This window comes from Erpetoichthys calabaricus, chromosome 9 (assembly GCF_900747795.2).
Source record: "Erpetoichthys calabaricus chromosome 9, fErpCal1.3, whole genome shotgun sequence".
NCBI lineage: Eukaryota > Metazoa > Chordata > Cladistia > Polypteriformes > Polypteridae > Erpetoichthys > Erpetoichthys calabaricus.
Window position 1 is genome coordinate 106375235 of NC_041402.2, and position 22041 is coordinate 106397275.

At 39.3% G+C, this 22041-nt stretch overlaps 1 protein-coding gene across 1 annotated transcript in view; it reads left to right on the forward strand.

The window, feature by feature from the left end:
• glg1a (golgi glycoprotein 1a) overlaps positions 1–22041 on the forward strand; it is a 314175-nt gene that overhangs the window by 276698 nt on the left and 15436 nt on the right. Inside the window, exons 22-25 of the mRNA XM_051931535.1 lie at positions 16519–16661; positions 16737–16838; positions 21134–21241; positions 21517–21637. Coding sequence (XP_051787495.1) covers positions 16519–16661; positions 16737–16838; positions 21134–21241; positions 21517–21637 — 474 coding nt within the window. The remainder of the gene's footprint in view (positions 1–16518; positions 16662–16736; positions 16839–21133; positions 21242–21516; positions 21638–22041) is intronic.

Below are 22041 nucleotides of genomic sequence, written 5' to 3' on the forward strand. Positions count from 1 at the left end.
AGAGAAACAAAGAAATAGAGGTTAATTTTATAAGCTATTGAATTTTCATACAATGTCAATCAATGCATACATTTACACTGGTTGGTTTTACACCAAAATGACATATAAAATTAAAGTCTATTATATTCTTATACCTTTGAGTTGAGCCACCACCCTTGAAATTTCTGTGCATACAACAACTGTCCATTATGGTTCTTTACAGGACATCTGGTGATTTCTTAGTGTTCTCTTAGTTATCTTTCTCTACATTTTGTTGTTCATTTGACCTTTATCTGGTTTCCTGATATATCTGCAAAGGTTTCTGACATGTATTAACCCCTTATTCTATTTATTTAAGATGAAAGCTATGTTACCCTAAAATTATTCTTCCATTGGTCCCTCTGTCTAGCCAATCGGTACAGGTTCTTTTCTCCCCCCTTAGTGTCCAACCTGTCATACAACTCATTATACGCCTTTTCTTTAGCCTTCACCACCTCTCTCTTCACCTTACGCCTTATCTCCCTGTATTCTTGTCTACTTTCTGCATCTGTCTGACTATCCCACTTCTTCTTCGCTATCCTCTTCCTCTGTATACTCTCCTGTACTTTCCACCACCAGGTTTCCTTTTTGTCCTTCCTCTGTACAGATGTCACAGCAAGTACCCTTCTTGCTGTCACCCTTACTACTTGTGCTGTAGTTGCCCAGCTATCTGGTAATTCTTCACTGCCAACGCAGTACCGGTCTTACCTCCACCCTGAAATCAACTTACAGTCTACCTTTTTCATCTTCCACCATTTGATCCTTGGCTCTGCGCTACCTCTTTTCCTCTTGATTTCCAAAGTCATCCTGCAGACCTCCATCCTATTCTGCCTAACTACACTTTCCCCTGCCACCATTTTGCAGTCTTCAGTCTCCTTAAGATTGACCCTCCTGCATAGGATATAATCTACCTGTGTGCATCTTCCTCCGCTCTTGTATGTCACTCTGTTCCTCCCTCTTTTTTTAAGAAATGTATTTACCACAGCCATGTCCATCCTTTTCTGCAAAATCCACTATCATCTGACATTCTTTATTCCTTTCCTTGACACCATACTTAACCATCACCTCCTCACCCCCTCTGTTCCCTTCACCAACATATCCATTGAAATCCACTCTCTGTCCCTTGGGTACACTGTCCATCACTTCATCCATCTCACTCCAGAAATCATCTTTCTCATCCATCGCATTCCCAACTTGCTGGGCATATGTACTAACAACATTCGTCATCACACCTTCAGTTTCCAGCTTCATAATTGTCACTCTGACACTTTTTTCACCTCCAAAACTCTCTTGACATAATGTTTCTTCAGAATAACTCCTACCCCATGTCTCCTCCCATCCACACCATGATAGAACAATTTGAATCCACCTTCTATCCACCTGGCTTTTCTCCCCTTCCATTTAGTCTCTTGCACGCACAATATATCAACCTTCCTTCTCACCATCACATCAGCTAACTCTCTTCCCTTACCATTCATATTGCCAACATTCAAAGTCCCTACCCTCAGTTCCTCTCTCTTTATCTTCCTCCTCTCCTCCTGTCTTTGAACACGTCTCCCTCTCTTGTCCTTTTTCGGCCAACAGTAACCCATTTTCCGCCAGCACCCTGTTGGCTAACAATACCAGTGGCAGCCGTGGTTAACCCGGGCCTCGACCAATCCAGTATGGAAATCTGTATTGTTGTCCGCATATTGATCTGGCAAAATACACTGGATGCCCTTCCTGACATAACCCTCCCCATTTATTCAGGCTTGGAACCGCCACGAAGAAACACACAGGTTTATGCATCTCCTGTGGCTGGGTTTTATAGCTACATTATAATTGTATGTATATGCCAAAGTTTACCTATATTTATATTTATTATTATTATTATTGTTGTTTTCCAAATAAAAGCATCAGCATGTTTTTATGATCTGCTTATGGTGACCTCTGTCTCTTTGACAGAATCACAGGCAAAAGTCCAAATAAGGAACAACTTTAGAAATAATGAAGAAACAGTTGGCTTTCTTTGTTGCTGTATGTATTTTCTGTGAATGATGTTTGTATGTGATTCAATGTGTGTGCCAGCATTTTAGTACTGCTGTACTAAAATATTTTTTTTCTTCTCAAATATGCTTAATTCATGGCCAGAACTACCATATTCCATCCTCTTATCTTCACAATGAAACCCCACTACACAAAGTTATGCTGGTGGTGTACATTTTTTGTATTTCAAGCTGTTTGGATTACACTGCAACTCAATTTCAGTTTAGTATGTACAGTATCATTTTGAACACTGACGAACTGTGGACAGTTTTATAATCCACCTATTTTACGTACATATTCCATTAATTGTGTGTGGGTGAAATTTTTATGTGCTTTATTAGTTCAAGAAATAAGCAGAATTTTTTTTATTTTTATTTTTGTACTGTTTTATGTAATATGATTATAATATGCTGTTTTGCCATCCATCCATTTTCCAATCCACTGAATCCGAACACAGGGTCACGGGGGTCTGCTGGAGCCAATCCCAGCCAACACAGGGCACAAGGCAGGAACCAATCCTGGGCAGGGTGCGAACCCACCGCAGGACACACACACAAACACACCCATACACCAAGCACACACTAGGGCCAATTTAGAATCGCCAATCCACCTAACCTGCATGTCTTTGGACTGTGGGAGGAAACTGGAGTACCCGGAGGAAACCCACGCAGACACGGGGAGAACATGCAAACTCCACGTAGGGAGGACCCGGGAAGCGAACCCGGGTCCCCAGGTCTCCCAACTGCGAGGCAGCAGCGCTACCCACTGCGCTACCGTGCCGCCCCGCTGTTTTGCTTTTTTAATAATAAATGTTGACACAGTTTGCTTCCCCCATGGAGTGTTTTTTTTTTTTTTTTTTTTTTTTTTTTAAAACTGGAAATGTTTGCTAACCTTTGAAGTGGAAATATATGCAAATAATATATGCTGTTCCATAAAATTATTTTTATGTTCGCTTAAGCTGTATTAGCCTGTCTGTGGTTTTTATGGGTAGGGCAGAACTGCACATGAAGCTGATGTGCCATTACATTTTATAAAATTGATTTAAGAGCTATGATCACATCGTAGTGCTACCACATAAAAAGATGTTATGTGTTTTGTACTGTCTGGTTTGCTCGTGTGGGCATTCGGATAGCCCATACAGACTGTGATTGACAGCGGTGCTGCAGAAGGTGGGACATCTAGTTTGTTTTTTTCTGGTGGCATTTACATAAAGCATGCCATTTTTCAAAAAGGAGGGTGGACAACTATCGAGGAGATGTAATATGGAAAAGATCTAACTAAACAGATCAGCATCTGCCCGGATCATCGGAAAATTTTCTGCAGTTCCAAAAAGAACGGTCTGTTAGAAGGAGGTCAGTTATTCACACCTGGAGTGCGAAAGTTGCATTCAGTTATTATTAGCGGATTCGGGTGAGCACACAGAGACTAACTATAAAATATTTTTCAGTTAAGACTTCAACAATTTTGTGTTGGCCAGCATTCTGCACTTTATTCACCTGCTGTTAATAATTGGCTGGAATTTTGGACTTGAGTGAATTTCAGAAGGGGACAGGGAGTGTGACTTTTCCATTGTATGTGTTTTTTATTTGTACATATACAGTTAGGTCCATAAATATTTGGACAGAGACAACTTTTTTCTAATTTTGGTTCTGTACATTACCACAATGAATTTTAAATGAAACAACTCAGATGCAGTTGAAGTGCAGACTTTCAGCTTTAATTCAGTGGGGTGAACAAAATGATTGCATAAAAATGTGAGACAACTGAAGCATTTTTTTTTAACACAATCCCTTCATTTCAGGGGCTCAAAAGTAATTGGACAAATTAAATAACTGGAAATAAAATGTTCATTTCTAATACTTGGTTGAAAACCCTTTGCTGGAAATGACAGCCTGAAGTCTTGAACTCATGGACATCACCAGATGCTGGGTTTCCTCCTTTTTAATGCTCTGCCAGGCCTTTACTGCAGCGGCTTTCAGTTGCTGTTTGTTTGTGGGTCTTTCTGTCTGAAGTTTAGTCTTCAACAAGTGAAATGCATGCTCAATTGGGTTAAGATCAGGTGACTGACTTGGCCATTCAAGAATCTTCCACTTCTTTGCTTTAATAAACTCCTGGGTTGCTTTGGCTGTATGTTTTGGGTCATTGTCCATCTGTATCATGAAACTCCGCCCAATCAATTTGACTGCATTTAGCTGGATTTGAGCAGACAGTATGTCTCTGAACACCTCAGAATTCATTCGGTTGCTTCTGTCCTGTGTCACATCATCAATAAACATTAGTGTCCCAGTGCCACTGGCAGCCATGCACACCCAAGCCATCACACTGCCTCCACTGTGTTTTACAGATGATGTGGTATGTTTTGGATAATGAGCTGTTCCACGCCTTCTCCATACTTTTTTCTTGCCATCATTCTGGTAGAGGTTGATCTTGGTTTCATCTGTCCAAAGAGTGTTTTTCCAGAACTGTGCTGGCTTTTGTAGATGTTCTTTAGCAAAGTCCAATCTAGCCTTTCTGTTCTTGAGGCTTACGAGTGGCTTGCACCTTGCAGTGCACCATCTGTATTTACTTTCATGCAGTCTTCTCTTTATGGTAGACTTGGATATCGATACGCCTATCCCCTGGAGAGTGTTGTTCACTTGGTTGGCTGTTGTGCAGGGGTTTCTCTTCACCATGGAAATGATTCTGCAATCATCCACCACTGTTGTCTTCCATGGACGTCCAGGTCTTTTTGCGTTGCTGAGTTCACCAGTGCTTGGTTTCTTTCTCAGGATGTACCAACTGTAGATTTTGCCACTCGTAATGTTGTAGCAATTTCTCGGATGGGTTTTTTCTGTTTTCGCAGCTTAAGGATGGCTTCTTTCACCTGCATGGAGAGCTCCTTTGACCGCATGTTGTCTGTTCACAACAAAGTCTTCCACATGCAAGCACCACACCTCAAATCAACTCCAGGCTTTTTATCTGCTTAATTGATAATGACATAACGACGGACTTGCCCACACCTGCCCATGAAATAGCCTTTGAGTCAATTGTCCTATTACTTTTGAGCCCCTGAAATGAAGGGATTGTGTTAAAAAAATGCTTTAGTTGCCTCACATTTTTATGCAATCGTTTTGTTCACCCCACTGAATTAAAGCTGAAAGTCTGCACTTCAACTGCATCTGAGTTGTTTCATTTAAAATTCATTGTGGTAATGTACAGAACCAAAATTAGAAAAAAGTTGTCTCTGTCCAAATATTTATGGACCTAACTGTAGAGGTTATTTTGGGTTAGTGGCTGGCAGGAAAGAGATTGTGGCTGTTTTTCATTTTCTTGTCGTCTTGACTTTCTTTTTTGTATAATATATTTCACATTTGTTTTTGGATGTTGCCTTATAGCTGTTTTTTATATACTGTATATATTTCTTTTAGGCGGAGTGGTGGCTCTGAGGCTAGGGATCTGCACTGGCAATCGGAAGGTTGCTGGTTCAAATCCTGTAAATGCCAAAAGGGACTCTGCTCTGTTGGGCCCTTGAGCAGTCCCTTCACCTGCAATTGCTCCATCCTGGGTATGACGTTAATCTGCATCCATCCCTCCAACCTGCAGGGAAAAACTTGGGGGTTGGTGGCAGAATTGGCACTCCAGCCACCATAAAAAACCTCACACTGTTCCATTCCGTCTGAACTAGTGTGGTGCTGAGGTATCACCCATTGCATGGCTGCACTCTGGTCCTAATCTGGATCCTGAGTTGGTTTGTCGTGTGGTGGGTGCGGCAGTGCACTGTATCAGTGCATGCTCCTAACCGCTCTATATATTTCATTCATCTGTTTGAACTGAGCATTTCAGATTGGCCTATCCTGTGTATCAGCTGCCTTCCTATTAGGAAGGTGAGCGGTACCGATCGGCCTGTTGCAGCTTGTCGGGGTGGATTTGTCACAACATAATATGCAGAAGTGGAAAACTCGTACTGTATTTGCTGTCTGCCCCATAGCAAGCGAACGCAGCCTGTGTGGAATGGTAACATCAGTTTATTTGGTTTGCTCCATTCCAAATAAAATAGACTAATCTGGGGTATGTAAAACACAATTGCCTTTGTCAGAATAAATTCGGACTTAAAATCGAGCAGCAAGCACATCAATGTGCTATGAAAATGCAGTCTACTAGAAACAATAAAATGCTTAATTCAGCAGGTTCCTAAAAATTTGGGATTATAAGATTTATAATTGAGATTATATTATTTTCCTGATGAATTGCAATAAAGCATTCTGAGCTAATTTCATTGAACTGACCTCGATGCAGTCCCTTGCGTATAAATCACTTTATTTCATTAATAACTTTCCTCATGTGCATTTTAATCTTTTGTATTTGTTCAGTGTGCCAGAGAGTTATTGCGATCATGAGGTTGAACAGGTGCACAGAGGATGCAGCATTGACCACTCATGTCGCTTCTTTCTCTCTCTTGCTCACTAAAGTGCTCTTCCTTTACAGCTTGTGGCTTGATAGGGCAGCATATAGTGTGTGAGTGGCAGGGATTGTTCCATTAGTAACAATGACCAGTCCATCTCTGCAGTTAATGTGAGGAGGTGGTGGTGGTTGGGAGCATGCGCTGAATACCATGCATTGCCGCACCCACCACATGATGAACCACCCACCTGAGTGCAGCTGTGCAATGGGTGACACCTCAGCACCACACTGGAACAGTGTTAGTTTTTTTACAGTGGCTGACATGCCAATCCTCCCACCAACCCCTGAGTTTTTCCAGCAAGTTGGAGGACCTCCTTACAGGGCTGGATACAGGTTAAATAACTTCATACCAAGAAAGAAGCAATTGCACACTCGTAAAACAACACTAGTAAAAAATTAATCCAATTAATTTCCAATTAACACTAGAATTACCAACGCCTACGAACAAACTCGTAAACCTGGCCCACCTTAAATCCGTTCACACCTCTCCATCAGCGTCTTTTGTGTTGTAAATGTGTTGATGAGCACAAGCAGCCTACTATGCCATCCACCCCCCACCGCCGCAGAAATGGCACAAAGCTGTCCCAGCTGAAGCCTTGTTTATCTGGGAGTGAGGTACCAGGAGTTTCATAGGGTAAATAATATATCGTTATTCGGAACACATGCATTTCAGCTGTGTTCAGTGTCTACAAAGATCAATGTAAGTGTAGCATGATCGAAATGTTGAAGACATACCAAAAAGACAAGCTTTTTTTTTCATGTTTTAGTACTAGCGACTAAATTTTGACATGAAGTGTATAATGTGTGAAGACTGAAGTCCAAATAACAAATAAGCATTTTCACAAAAGGTACAAGTATAACAAAACAAGTATGTTTTTTTCAAGACTATAACCAAAGAAAATTAAATCAGGCTAGTGTACTTTGTTGTTATGACTTCTTTTTTTAGTACACTTGTAAGAACTCATAATCAAGAGGTCACGGGTTCAAGCCTTACCACGTAACAAGGCATTTATATGTTACTTATATAAAAGCCAGATCGAATATTATTTACCTTGATTTATTTACTTATCTTCCTACATTGTAAAATCACAAGTAGACTGCAGTTAAAGTTGTTTCAGTACACATGTACTTTATGAGCATGCCCATGTCGATCAAACACAGGAAGCTCTACAGTTTACTTGTGACTTTACGCTATAGGAAGATACGTAAGTAAATCAATGTAAAAACATTTTGATCTAGCTTTTATAAAAGTAGCATATAAATGTTTTTATATAAAGACCATCTCAAAACATAATCACAAACTGGACTTTGCACAATACCTTGGCGAGCTCTGTAAGCTCTGCTTTTTCTTTGAAGGACAGGTGTGGGGCTGACTGACTGGCAGGATGACACCGATCCTCTTGCTGCATCCAAACGGTGCCATCTTTCGCCTTTACGCGTGGTGCAGCTGCGTTGTTCTTATATGTGAGTGGACGTTTCTTGCGGGGTGGGCTTCTGTTCTCGTTCTCCGATGTAGAACCCTCATCCTCATCTGAGTTCACTTCTGTTATAGCACGTCTTTATTTGAAAACAGCTGTGTCAGATCAAGGGGAGCATGAACACAACTGAGAGAACAAAAAAAAAAAAAAAGCTAAACTGTACAAGTACCATACGTTTACACTGGCTGTTACAGACTCAAATCGAATGTATGTTTTTATTGTATATTAGTAACAATAAGAGCAGTTCACTTCTAGAGGTGGGGGCGGTATGACCAAAATTCTATATCACAGTATTTTTCTAAATTCTGCCGGTTTCACGGTATTAGACGGTATTTTTTTCCCCATGCATGAGTGGATGTTAACCACATTTTCCACTGCAATTACTGCAGTAGACTGGCTAAGAATAACCTATTAGACTGTTATGAGAATTGTACATCTTACAAAAAGACATTTTAATGTGCACACAAGTATTAATCCAGGTTTGCATGGCCCCATAAAGTGATAGTTTTCAAGGGGGTGGCACTAAAGAGAAGGAATCGCATTGCATGACAGATGCAGTCAAAATATAGAACCTTTAATTGAACAAATTTTGCAAAAACTTAAACTATGATTTTGACAACATATTTTCAACCATCCAAAGAGGCATTTAGACTTAGTAAAATATCCAGAGGTGTTTGTCAAAAGTTGGATTGCACTGAACACGTCTTAGAAAAGGAGTAAATAGTAAATATTTTTTGTAAACCAACTACACTTTCTGTTAATGTTAACAACCTCTGTCCACTGACACGTTAAAGTGACTTTTTAAACAATTTTACCATCATTAAACTGCATAATATTTAAACTAATAAATAATAACAATAAAATACATAATAGTATTACTGATAGTTGCACTATTACTTCAAGGCTTCAAGCCCAGGTGCATTACATGGTATTCACCAAATTAAAATAAAATAAAACAAGTGCAACTTGGTAATTACATCTTACCAACTGTACCATCATTTAGGCAAACTGCATGAATATGGACCTTGCTTCAAGTTAAGCTATATACATAAATAATAAAAACTGCAACTTGCATTTATAATGCTGTTTGTGGTATAGCCCTATGGAAGCGCATTAGGGCCACTGTGAAGAAAAAAACAAAGTATATGTCAAGAATAAATTCGACATATTGACTATGTCAAGATTAAAGTCGACATTTCCACTTTATTCTCATAGTTTATTTTATAATTAAAGTAGAATGTTGTAAACTAAACTTCATCCTAAAATCAATGTTTAATTTACTAGATTTTCTCAAACCCCGTCACAAGATAATGCAGCACATCAAATACTTTGTGTTAAGTGTTCCCCGACCCAGTCGTTAATCACTACGCTTCTTAAACTGACTTCCTCCGCACTAAGAGCAGGCGCCTGCAGCAATCACCGCACAGAATCCATTCACTTCATGATATTCCTGCTCTCTACCAAAACCCCAGTTCCTATCTTTCCTTTTTCTTTCTCCACATTACCAATCACCACATGATAAACGTCTTTGTGAAATTAAAACTAGTTATTAACTTAGCCGACGGAGTGTTCAGAACTTTAAAAATATCTTCGTTATACATGTTTAATTATGCCATCCATTCAGAGTTGCACCCATCTCTGAACGAGTCACCAGCACATCGTAGGATGAATACAAGCAAAACATACACTAGCAAGTATAAAAACAAGTACAACTTGGCTTGCAGTATTATCCGGTAGTATAGAAACAGTATTTACACATCTGACCTTTTAAAACTAAAGTATCTCCAGGCGACGGACATGACTCCTTTTTTTTCGGCAAAAGTTCTTCTGTTCATCATGTTCAACTTTACTTTTAGTTCAGTTTCGGAATGCTCTCTGTCCATTTTCACCGCGCGGCATACCTATGCTACCGCCCACTATTTGGTGGTGTAGCAGTGAAAAAGAGCCCTAGTGCAACAAATCTGTGTTTAGCGGTGTAGCAGTGAAAAAGGTCCCCACTTGAACAGTTTCCCGCTGCGCCACGTTCCGAACGTCGTTTAGGCAATTTAAACCGGTGTTGCGGTATAAGAAAAATCCATATCATAAAAAAAATTAAAAACGGTGTTCGGTATGAACCGGTATACCGTCCAGCACTACTCACTACTCAAAACAGACCAGTGACCTGTTGATTATGAGTCAGCAGTTCTTACCCCTGTACTACCAAAGAAGTCGTGACAACGAAGTGCATCGTCCCCTAACAGTAACAAACTATGGTCTGCCAATCGAGTAGTCTTCAAGAAGGGAGACAAAATGGATCCTAGTAATGACAGAACAATTAATCTTACTTCTGTGCCTTGCAAAAGTATGGAATATATAATAAGAAATAAATTAGAAAAATACTTAAATGAAAATAATATTCTAAATAGCAGCCAGCATGCATTTTTGAGAGGAAGATCCTGTTAAACCAGTCCTTAAGGTTTTTTTGTTTGTTTGTTTGAAAGAAGCAACCGGAATAGTTGACAAAAACAAAGCATACAGCATAATTCACATTGACTTTCAAAAATCATTTGATACATTCCTACACCAAAGATTCATTCTGAAACTAGAAAGTATACTCATCAGAGGTAACCTGCAAAACTGCATCTTGAGGAGAATACTCCACATGGACCATTACTTTTTCTGATTTATATTAAAGATGTTGATTCTGGTATAGTTAAATTTGCAGATGACACTAAAATTGGAGGAAGAGCAGACACTGAGGAGGTAGCAAAAAGAGTTCAAAATGACCTGGACAACCTTCAGAACTGGGTGAACATCTGGAGAATGCAGTTTAATGTAGAAAAGTGCTACATCTGGGCAAAAGGAAAATCAATTATAAATACAAGATGGGGGAAATACTATCATACAGGAAGCAACCTCTGAAAAGGATTTAGGGGTATATGTTGAATCAACATTTTAATCAACTACACAGTGCCCAGAAGCGATTGAAGTTGTATCATAAAAACTGTCAAATTTAAGTCAAAGGACGTTATGCTCAAGCTATATGATGCACACATAAGACCTCATTTGGAGTTTTGTGTGCAGTTCTGATCATCTCGCTTCAAGAAAGACTTAGTATCACTGGAAACTGTTCAGAAGCGAAGGAGAACAACCAGGTGCATTCCAGGGGCCTCATGCATAACGCCATGCGTAGAATTCGCACTATAACATGACGTAAGCACAAAAGCCGAAATGCGCTTATGCACAGAAAAATCCAGATGCAGGAATCTGTGCGTACGCAAACTTCTTCGTTCTTCCACTACATAAATCCCGATCAGCGTGAAAAGTAACACTCGTGCACGCGCCTGCTGTCCCGCCCCAACTCCTCCCAGAATTATGCCTCTTTGAATATGCAAAGCAATATAAATAGCCCTTAAGCTCAGCGTTCTGTGAAAAGGCAATGGCAAAAGTATGAGGAAAAATAGAAGAATTTTAGCGAATACCAAACGGAGGAAAAGAAAAACGTACTATTTGTTGGTTTAAACAGTTATATAAGCAACAAAAGGAAGCTGATCGAGTGACATAGCGTGTCAGACAAACTCGAAAGCTAAAGTTCACAAAGTCGCACAGTGCCCGAAATAAAAAAAGAAGTTGTCAGATATCAAAGTCGGCGTGAAAAGGCGACTCGTAGCCCACTGTCTGAGTGTCATATGAAAGCTTATTAGGGTACAGTGAAAAAAAAAAAAGTACACAGTGTGAAAAAAGCATGAAATGTCAACTTTAATCTTGAAATTTCCACTTTAATCACGTAGCTTATTTTGTCATTAAAGTAGAACATCATAAACTTCATCTTAAAATCGTTTAATTTACTAGTTTCTCAAATCCCATCGTAACTAAAGTAGCACGTTAAATGCTTTGTTGTGTATTTGATCTTATATGTGCTCTATGTGCCTGAATCACTACGTGCTCTTCCTCCGAAAGGACACAGAATCCATTACATTCGTAATATTACAGCTCTCTGAATAATTAAAATACTGAGAAGTATACATGATGATTTTCATGATGATATGAGTTAAAGCATGTTATTAAACATGGGAACACAGTGGCACAGTGATTGTTCATGTCTTATGCAAGATGCTTGCTGCGCCATGCGCAGCCTTTGATGAAATGCTTTATTACAGAAGTACTGTCTTTTTCAAACGTACTAACCCCCAATTCCTGTCCTTACTTTTCTTTCTCCAAATTCCCAATCGCCACACATTCAGCTCTGTAATAGATGATAAGCCATCTGTAAGCTTAGAACGCCGATTCTTCAAAACTTTTAAGGAACGCTGAAATATCTTCGTAATGTTTAATTATTCTATCCATCTATCCTTCCAGTGTCGCGCCAGCCACAGCATGAATACAGCGCAAGGCAGGAACAAACCGTGAATGAAGCTCAAGATCGCTAGCGCTGCGGCACTGTGTAGTTAAAGTTTTATCTATATAATGTAATAAACATATTTTGCTGCATTTCATCTTAAAAATGATATCGTCATCATATGTAAATACGCGCTTTATAAAGTGGCTCAGGTTGTGCAATATTATAACTGCATCATAAGTACAATTACCTCACGGTAACTTGCAAGTACAAACAGTTCTACAAGGAGCACTTGATGGACTGATTGAGTGTGTGTATAGTTCTTGGGATGAAACTGTTTTTGAACCGCGAGATCTGAACAGGAAAGGCTGTGAAGCGTTGCTCGGATAAGAGCAGTTCAAATAGCGAATGTCTGAGGCAGTGAGTGCTTGATGCTGTATACTGATAATTCTCTTACCAATCGCTGTAGATCTGTGATTCACACTCCGATATATCACACAGTGATATAAATATAAATACTCCGAGTGGTGCAGTGAGAGTAATATGGAAAAAGATGATCCGCTGTGGCAACCCCTAACGGGAGCAGCTTACAGAAGAAGGTGCAGTGAGAGTAACAACGCTAAAGCAGTTATGGTATTTAGAATAGTTTGACCATTCTGTGGACCATTATATTGTTACAGGTTAATTACAATCAGATGCATTAAACTTATAAACAATATGCGGTTAATTTCAGTGTATTTATAAAGCCGTGTCAAGGATGTGGATCTAAAAAAGAAAGGGTAATCACACAGGAACAGTAGCACTGCTTTGACGCTGGGTGCCACCAGTCTGCAAAACCAAGCAGAGAACTTGCGTACGACAGGGTATGAGCTACCGTGGGAATGTGCGTGGCTTTACGCCAAGTTTAGGTTTTATACATCGCAATTTGAACATGGAAACGTTCTTACGCAACATTTCTCTGCGTACGCACTGTTTATACATGAGGCCCCAGGACTTAAGAGAATTAAAACTGTTTATTCTCTGGCAGAGTAGACTGCGTGGGGATCCAGCAGTATTCTTTCATCTTAAGCATGAATCACATCCTCCAGGACATCAGTGTAAATTAAGAAGTGCATTTCAAACTGCAGCCAGGAAGCACTTCTTTATGCAAAGAGTTTTGGGACTCTGGAACAAACTACAGAGACATGTAGTTAAAGCAGAAACCTTGACAACCTTAAAAAATCTGGATGAGATGTTTGGACAGCCTAGCTATTATCTAAACAAACTGTCTTGACAGACCTTAATGGTCTGTTTTCGTTTGTCAAATTTCTTATGTTCTAGTCAGAATTCCACAGTACTGTACATCTTTCTGCATCAAATGTATCTTTTCCACTAACAGCACAGGCTGTATGGTTTAAAACACACTGGAGACATCATAAAATGATTCTCACACCACCTTCTGTTGTCCAAGTAGTAGTAGTATGCTGTATATAAGGTGGCATCTTTTACTATAGTGTGATCCTGGCAGGCAAAGTGTGTTTGGTCTTGCACTGACCTGACCAGGGGTCCCAGGTAAGCCAAGAATAGACTCCATACAACATTAATTGTCATGTAAGGATTCCAGTTTTTCTTTCTTGGTTTCTGAGACAAGGCAGGATGTTTTATACATTACTCCTCAGTAAGTGTTATTGACCAGCTATTGTTTCTTCCATATATGCCATTGCAAACATTTCATATCAGCAAATGCCGCAAACCTGGAAATGTTTTTTGTCTCACCAAATTTGGTGAGGTTCTATTCTTGGTGATCACAAGTTGAAGTGGCAGTGATATAACAATGTTTATTTTTTTTCTCATACAGTATTTCTCCATTACAGGGTATGACATGTCTGTGAATACATTTAGTATATATTCATGATAAGATAAGTTACTATACAGGTGCATCTCAATAAATTAGAATATCATTGAAAAGTGAATTTATTTCAGTAATTCAATTAAAAAAATGAAACTCCTATATAGATTCAGTATACAGAGAGTGATATATTTCGAGCACTAGGGGGCTTTGCTCCCGCTCACTTCGCTCGGCAACCCCCTGGCCAGCTTCTTTGTAGTTCTGCCACTCACGTATGGGATGTGAATGTACAATTTAAACAGATTTTAATTTTCATGTGAAGTGTTACATTTGCATCCACGTGACGTATAACTAACTACCCGTAACTGCATTTCGTTTCTTTCTCTATTAAATAAAACTACTTTTTCGAATGTTTGGCTCTGAGAATTATGTTAATTGTCTTTGCAAAAGCTATTCTAATGGGAAACTGTTAACATTTTAATACGAATGGCATATCAAGATCTCCTTTGTTGTCTAATGTTATCTGTGGAAGATGTACTACATTACCTTTCTTGAATACATCCTTCTTTCTACAATAATTCCTGTGGCAGAAGACCGGATGGTGTTAACGGTTGTAGATATTCTTCGTAATATTGTAAGTTGTTGTTTTCATCTTCCACATGATCAGCACCAACTGTTTCAGGATAGTCTATTGATACACGTTTAACCATTTTGACATGTTACCAATCAACATTTTTAGTGTAAATTCGTTTGTCTTCCTCGTTTCTAGGTGCTAGGATTGCCCGTGTACTCATTTCTTCTCATTCACAAGACTGAGAGGTGAGAGGACCGTGGTCTTGTTTTAAAATAGTTGTAAATAGGGTGTGACTTGAAAGAATTTAATGGCTTAAGTCACCGTCTTGCGGGACTTGCTTCCAAAGGTTGGAAGCATGACGTGACTTGAAAGAATCTCATGTTAAAAGTCTCTGTCTTGCGGAACTTCATTCCAAAAAGTCTCTTCAAAAGATCACGCCTCGTCACAGGATTAAAGGTCTCGTCTCCCAAGATTTTTTTTATTATAATAGAGATTTTTTTCTTTTCATTTTGCTGATTATGGGTTACAGGTAATGAAAACTGAAAATTCAGTATCTCAGAAAATTAGAATATATTACATAAGACCAATAAAATAAATGATTTTTAAATGAAATGTTGGCCTACTGAAAATTGTCCATTTATGCACTCAATACTTCTGGAAGCCCAGGATGCTTTAATGTCGGCCTTCAGCTCGTCTGCATTGTTGAGTCTGGTGTCTCATCTTCCTCTTGCGATACAGGTCAGGCAAGTTTGCTGGCCAATCAAGCACAGTGATACCGTGGTCATTAAACCTGGTATTGGTACTTTTGGCAGCTTGTCAGCAGAGGGAAGCATGAAGTACTTTGGACTTGATAAAACACAGTGGACCAACACCAGCAGATGACATTCCTTCCCAAATCATCACTGACTGTGGAAACTTCACACTGGACCTCAAGCAACTTGGATTCTATGCCTCTCCACTCTTCCTCCAGACTCTGGGACCCTGATTTCCAAATGAAATGCAAAACTTACTTTCATCTGAAAAGAGGACTTTGCACCTCTGAGCAACAGTCCAGTCTGTTTTCTCCTTAGCCCAGGTAAGACGCTTCTGATGTTGTCTCTGGTTCAAGAGTGGCTTGACACAAGGAATGCGACAATTGTAGTCCACATCCCTGATATGTCTGTGTGTGGTGGCTCTTGAAGCACTGACTCCAGCTGCAGTCCACTTTTTGTGAATCTCTCCCAAATTCTTGAATGGGCTGTGCTTCACAATCCTCTCAAGGCAGTGATTATCCCTGTTGCTTGTGCACCTTTCTCTGCCACATTTTGTCCTTCCACTCAACTTTCCATTAATATGCTTGGTTATAGCACTCTGTGAACAGCTAGCTTCTTTAGCAATGACCTTTTGTGGCTTACCCTCCTTGTAGAGGGTGTCAATGACTGTCTTCTGGACAATTGTCAAGTCAGTAGTCTTCCCCATGATCGTGTGGCCTACTGAACCAGACTGAGAGATCATTTAAAGACTCAGGACACCTTTGCAGGGGTTTTGGGTTAATTAGTTGAGTGGAGTGTGACACTATGAGTCTACAATATTGAACTTTTTCACACTATCCTAATTTTCTGAGGTACTGAATTTTGAGTTTTCATTAGCCATAAGTCATAATCAGCAAAATGAAAAGAAATAAACGCTTGAAATATAATACTCTGTGTGTAATGAAAAGAAAGAAAAAAGACAATTTAAAGATAAAAACTAGTGACTGTCAAGTGTGAATCTGAAAACTTTCCTTTAACAATTAACTTTTACCTTATTTTTTTCCTTTTGTGATTCATTTGTAAATGTTTACCTTTTACTTCTTCAGATTATCGCCTAAATCCAGTGCTTCGAAAAGCCTGTAAGGCAGATATTCCAAAGTTTTGTGAGAGCATTCTCATCAAAGCCAAAGATGACAGTGAGCTTGAGGGACAAGTCATTTCTTGTCTAAAACTTAAATATGCAGATCAGGTAGGTATAGTTTTAAAAGTGATATAAATGTTTTGTGTTGCATCTCATACATTTAAATTTAATCATCTCTTCTAGCGTCTTTCTCCAGATTGTGAAGACCAGATCCGAGTAATTCTTCAGGAATCTGCACTTGACTATAGGCTAGACCCCCAGCTTCAGCTGCATTGTTCTGATGAGGTAAACCTGAATTTAATTTAACATGAATATTTTTGAATATTTTTTTTCTAATATACAAACTGAAACTAGGTATTCTGTGTATAAGGGAAAATAAAGTTGTGAAGCAATTCAAATTTTAGTTCCATCTGCTGAAGTGGCTTTAGAAATGGATATATTATCTGAGTACTTTTGAGCCAGATGGTCACTGTAGTAAGTCAGAGTTACAAAAAAGCTTGCTAAAAACAAAATTAGGTTTTAAAAGATTTTAAAAACACGTACATTAATAATTTTCTTGCACTGGGAAATATTGCAGACAGTATAGGTTTTCATATGATCAGTACCAAGCACAACTTAAAACTTTTTTTCCTCTCTTGTGGCTTAAGGAATGTAAAGAGTTTAATACTCAGCGAGAGCATAGCCTGTGGAGTCCAACTGTTCCCACCTTAAAACAGTTTAAATGGAGTTTAAGAAATCTGTGTCTCTGCATCTTGAGGTGTTTTTGTCTTAGTAATTTTGAAAGATGTGGCTGTTTACCTGGTGATCTATAAGTCTAAGTCGTAGATGATAATTAGAAATAATTAGTGTTTTCACTGAGCAAAATATGAAATACCTGTTGTACTTTCGTTAAAATCAAAATTAAACAGTTTTTAATTTAATCATCAAGTTTAGCTATTATAATCATTCAAGTAGTACTCATGTGATTCTGCTCTGGAACAGCTTTGACTATTAGAATGGTAGGTTGACATGACAGTACCATAATTTCAAGTACATAAATAGTTTAAACCTTATGGGCATAACTTTCAATTGAGGTAGAGTTTTGAGAAGAAGTCTGTAAACCCTTTGGGGCTCCTGCATAAATGACACCTAAAATATAAATTGATCTTTTCTGTGCCATTAACACTAGAATCTCTGAAGCCTGCGAAAAAACTTGTAATCCCAGCCCACCTTAAATTCCTTCGCACCTATCCATCAGCGTTTTTTGTTTTGTAAATGTGTTGATCAGCACAAGCAGCCTGCTGTCACACTCCCCTTGACAGAGCTCAAATCGGGCAAAAAGTTCTCCCAGCTCAAGCCAAGGCTCCTTATCTGCGTGTGATGTGCCTGGAGTTGTATAGAGCAAATAATACAGTATATCGTTATTTGGAATACATGCATTTCATGTGTGTTCCATGTCATATTTACATTTCATTTAATTCTGTAACACCCGATGTAAATTTTGGCTAATTGTAAAAGTTAATGCTATATTTTTTTTATTATTCAGTTTTATTCTCTCAGTGAGTTGATGCCATTTATCTCCATTCTTTTTACAAAAGCTGTGATGACAACAGTTGGTACTGTGATTGATTCTGCTCAAAACTATTTGTTGTACCAGCAATCGAAGATAAAATGTCCTGTGACCGCTATCAGACTGGACAACGGTAGGACTGTAACAACAGACATCTTCTTCAAAGTGCTTCGCTGGTTAATAGACTGCTGCACCACAGTACAACTCTGCCTGGCAACATAAAGTAAAAAGGGCCTTCCACCTGCAGCTCTAATCACTTTAGTATGCGAACAATTCGCCATACTACTGTTTTGATCTGGCAGTGTCATGCTGAAGTTGTACAGTGCATCCGGAAAGTATTCACAGCGCATCACTTTTTCCACATTTTGTTATGTTACAGCCTTATTCCAAAATGGATTAAATTCATTTTTTTCCTCAGAATTCTACACACAACACCCCATAATGACAACGTGAAAAAGTTTACTTGAGGTTTTTGCAAATTTATTAAAAATAAAAAAACTGAGAAATGTCATGTACATAAGTATTCACAGCCTTTGCTCAATACTTTGTCGATGCACCTTTGGCAGCAATTACAGCCTCAAGTCTTTTTGAATATGAAGCCACAAGCGTGGCACACCTATCCTTGGCCAGTTTCTCCCATTCCTCTTTGCAGCACCTCTCAAGCTCCATCAGGTTGGATGGGAAGCGTCGGTGCACAGCCATTTTAAGATCTCTCCAGAGATGTTCAATCGGATTCAAGTCTGGGCTCTGGCTGGGCCACTCAAGGACATTCACAGAGTTGTCCTGAAGCCACTCCTTTGATATCTTGGCTGTGTGCTTAGGGTCGTTGTCCTGCTGAAAGATGAACCATCGCCCCAGTCTGAGGTCAAGAGCGCTCTGGAGCAGGTTTTCATCCAGGATGTCTCTGTACATTGCTGCAGTCATCTTTCCCTTTATCCTGACTAGTCTCTCAGTCCCTGCTGCTGAAAAACTTCCCCACAGCATAATGCTGCCACCACCATGCTTCACTGTAGGGATGGTATTGGCCTGGTGATGAGCGGTGCCTGGTTTCCTCCAAATGTGACGCCTGGCATTCACACCAAAGAGTTCAATCTTTGTCTCATCAGACCAGGGATTTTCTTTCTCATGGTCTGAGAGTCCTTCAGGTGCCTTTTGGCAAACTCCAGGCGGGCTGCCATGTGCCTTTTACTAAGGAGTGGCTTCCGTCTGGCCACTCTACCATACAGGCCTGATTGCTGCAGAGATGGTTGTCCTTCTGGAAGGTTCTCCTCTCTTCACAGAGGAGCTCTGACAGAGTGACCATCGGGTACTTGGTCACCTCCCTGACTAAGGCCCTTCTCCCCCGATCGCTCAGTTTAGATGGCTGGCCAGCTCTAGGAAGAGTCCTGCTGGTTTCGAACTTCTTCCACTTATGGATGATGGAGGCCACTGTGCTCATTGGGACCTTCAAAGCAGCAGAAATTTTTCTGTAACTTTCCCCAGATTTGTGCCTCGAGACAATCCTGTCTTGGAGATCTACAGACAATTCCTTTGACTTCATGCTTGGTTTGTGCTCTGACATGAACTGTCAACTGTGGGACCTTATATAGACAGGTGTGTGCCTTTCCAAATCATGTTCAATCAACTGAATTTACCTCAGGTGGACTCCAGTTAAGCTGCAGAAACATCTCAAGGATGATCAGGGGAAACAAGATGCACCTGAGCTGAATTTTGAGCTTCATGGAAAAAGGCTGTGAATACTTATGTACACGTGCTTTCTCAATTTTTTTATTTTTAATAAATTTGCAAAAACCTCAAGTAAACTTTTTTCACGTTGTCATTATGGGGTGTTGTGTGTAGAATTCTGAGGAAAAAAATGAATTTAATCCATTTTGGAATAAGGCTGTAACATAACAAAATGTGGAAAAAGTGATGCGCTGTGAATACTTTTCGGATGCACTGTATGTGCTGAAAAAGAAGAGGTCTGTCTGCATTTTCAGTAGTATGCATCATAATGCAGAGTAAAAAAAAAAATCAAGATTGTCTCATTACATAAAAAATTTTCACAATTGTACATTTTCACATTGTCCTATATTAGTTACATTGTTTTAAGTATTTGGGGATTTTTTTAATATTTGTTTTCCCTGTAGCTTCATAAAGTAATCAGGTTTTTAAAGATACAAATGCCCTGAGACCAACATCAGCATTAGTTTGTATATGGTAGCATCTAATGGCCACGCTTACTTTGACTCCTAGATTCTCAAGAAATGACATCGCCTACCCATCCCTCACACTAAATCAAAATTCACTATAATACTAATATTATTTGGAAAGGGTTGGAGCAAATGTTATAAAGATTTGCACATATGTTCATGCAGTCATTTCTGTAGGTCTAGAATTTACTGTTCCAACAGACATTGAAATCACACAGCTATTTTGTAAATAACCAGATAGTAACTTGGTACTTGCAATTTGATATGTACTTTTTATATCAAGGAGTTACATAGGAGTGATGTCGAAAGAGACACTTATGGTTATGCCTTTTCTAACTGCTAAAATTACATTCCAAAACCTTGGCCTACATCTGTAATTCATTTTTTCTCCCTACATTTCCAAGTCTTTAGTTGCAAGTTGGGTGGCACGGTAGCGCAGTGGGTAGCGCTGCTGCCTCGCAGTTAGGAGACCCGGGTTCGCTTCCCGGGTCCTCCCTTTGTGGAGTTTGCATGTTCTCCCTGTGTCTGTTTGGGCTTCCTCCCACAGTCCAAAGACATACAGGTTAGGTGCATTGGTGATTCTAAATTGTCCCTAGTGTGTGTGTATGTGTGTGCCCTGCGGTGGGCTGGTGCCCTGCCCGGGGTTTGTTTCCTTCCTTGCGCCCTGTGTTGGCTGGGATTGGCTCCAGCAGACCCCCGTGACCCTGTGTTAGGATATAGCGGGTTGGATAATGGATGGATAGTGGCAAGTTTTAAATTTATTAAAAGAATCTCCCCACTCCATCCCCCATTTTTTTCTTCATCAAATCAAGTCCTAAACAATGTTTTTCTCCCAACAGATATCTAGTTTGTGTGCAGAGGAGGCTGCTGCTCAGGAGCAAACTGGACAAGTTGAAGAATGTTTGAAGGCAAACTTACTCAAGATTAAAAATGAACAGTGCAAGAAGGTATGTGTTTTCTTCAGTTACATGAATTATTCTATATTTAGTGGGTGGTAGTCAGTAACGTGCATTAACTTTTTCTCCAGCTAAAATAACTCCAGATATTTTAAGATCTTCACAGTACTTCAGTTGGAAGCCTCCGGCTTATAATGGAAGTACCCAATATCTTGATATTTACTTACCTTTACTTTTTGAGGGACAATAAAAGTCTGCTTATATACTGTAATGTGCTCAGTAATCCATATAGTTAAGCTATTTTTATTATATTTTACTTTTCACAGGAAGTGCTTAACATGTTGAAAGAAAGCAAAGCAGACATTTTTGTGGATCCAGTCTTGCATACTGCATGTGCGCTGGATCTTAAACATCAGTGTGCAGCAATCCTTCCAGGAAAAGGAAGACGTAAGTTGTTTTACACATTCCTTTTTATACAATGATAAAATTATTTAACACTAGAACCACCACATTTTTTTTTCAATATTAAAATTATCAAAGCTACACAAAGTGGCATTTGAATTATTTTGTTCTCCATAATGATGTATCAACTCAGCATCCTGATAACTCATCCCTACTGCCCTACCCCCAAAAACTCTAGGTAGCCTGAATACCGCATATTTTTTTGCATATGTTGTAAAGGCAACGGCAGCCACACTACCAAGCTGAGGAACATTAGACCCGACAAGCCGTACTTCTTCCAAATAAACTTCCTCATTTCGCAATCAAAGATAAGCCAAAGACAAATAATATGTAAAATAATAAAGTGAGTATATATTAATAAACAAAAGAAATTAAACAAACTCCAAATA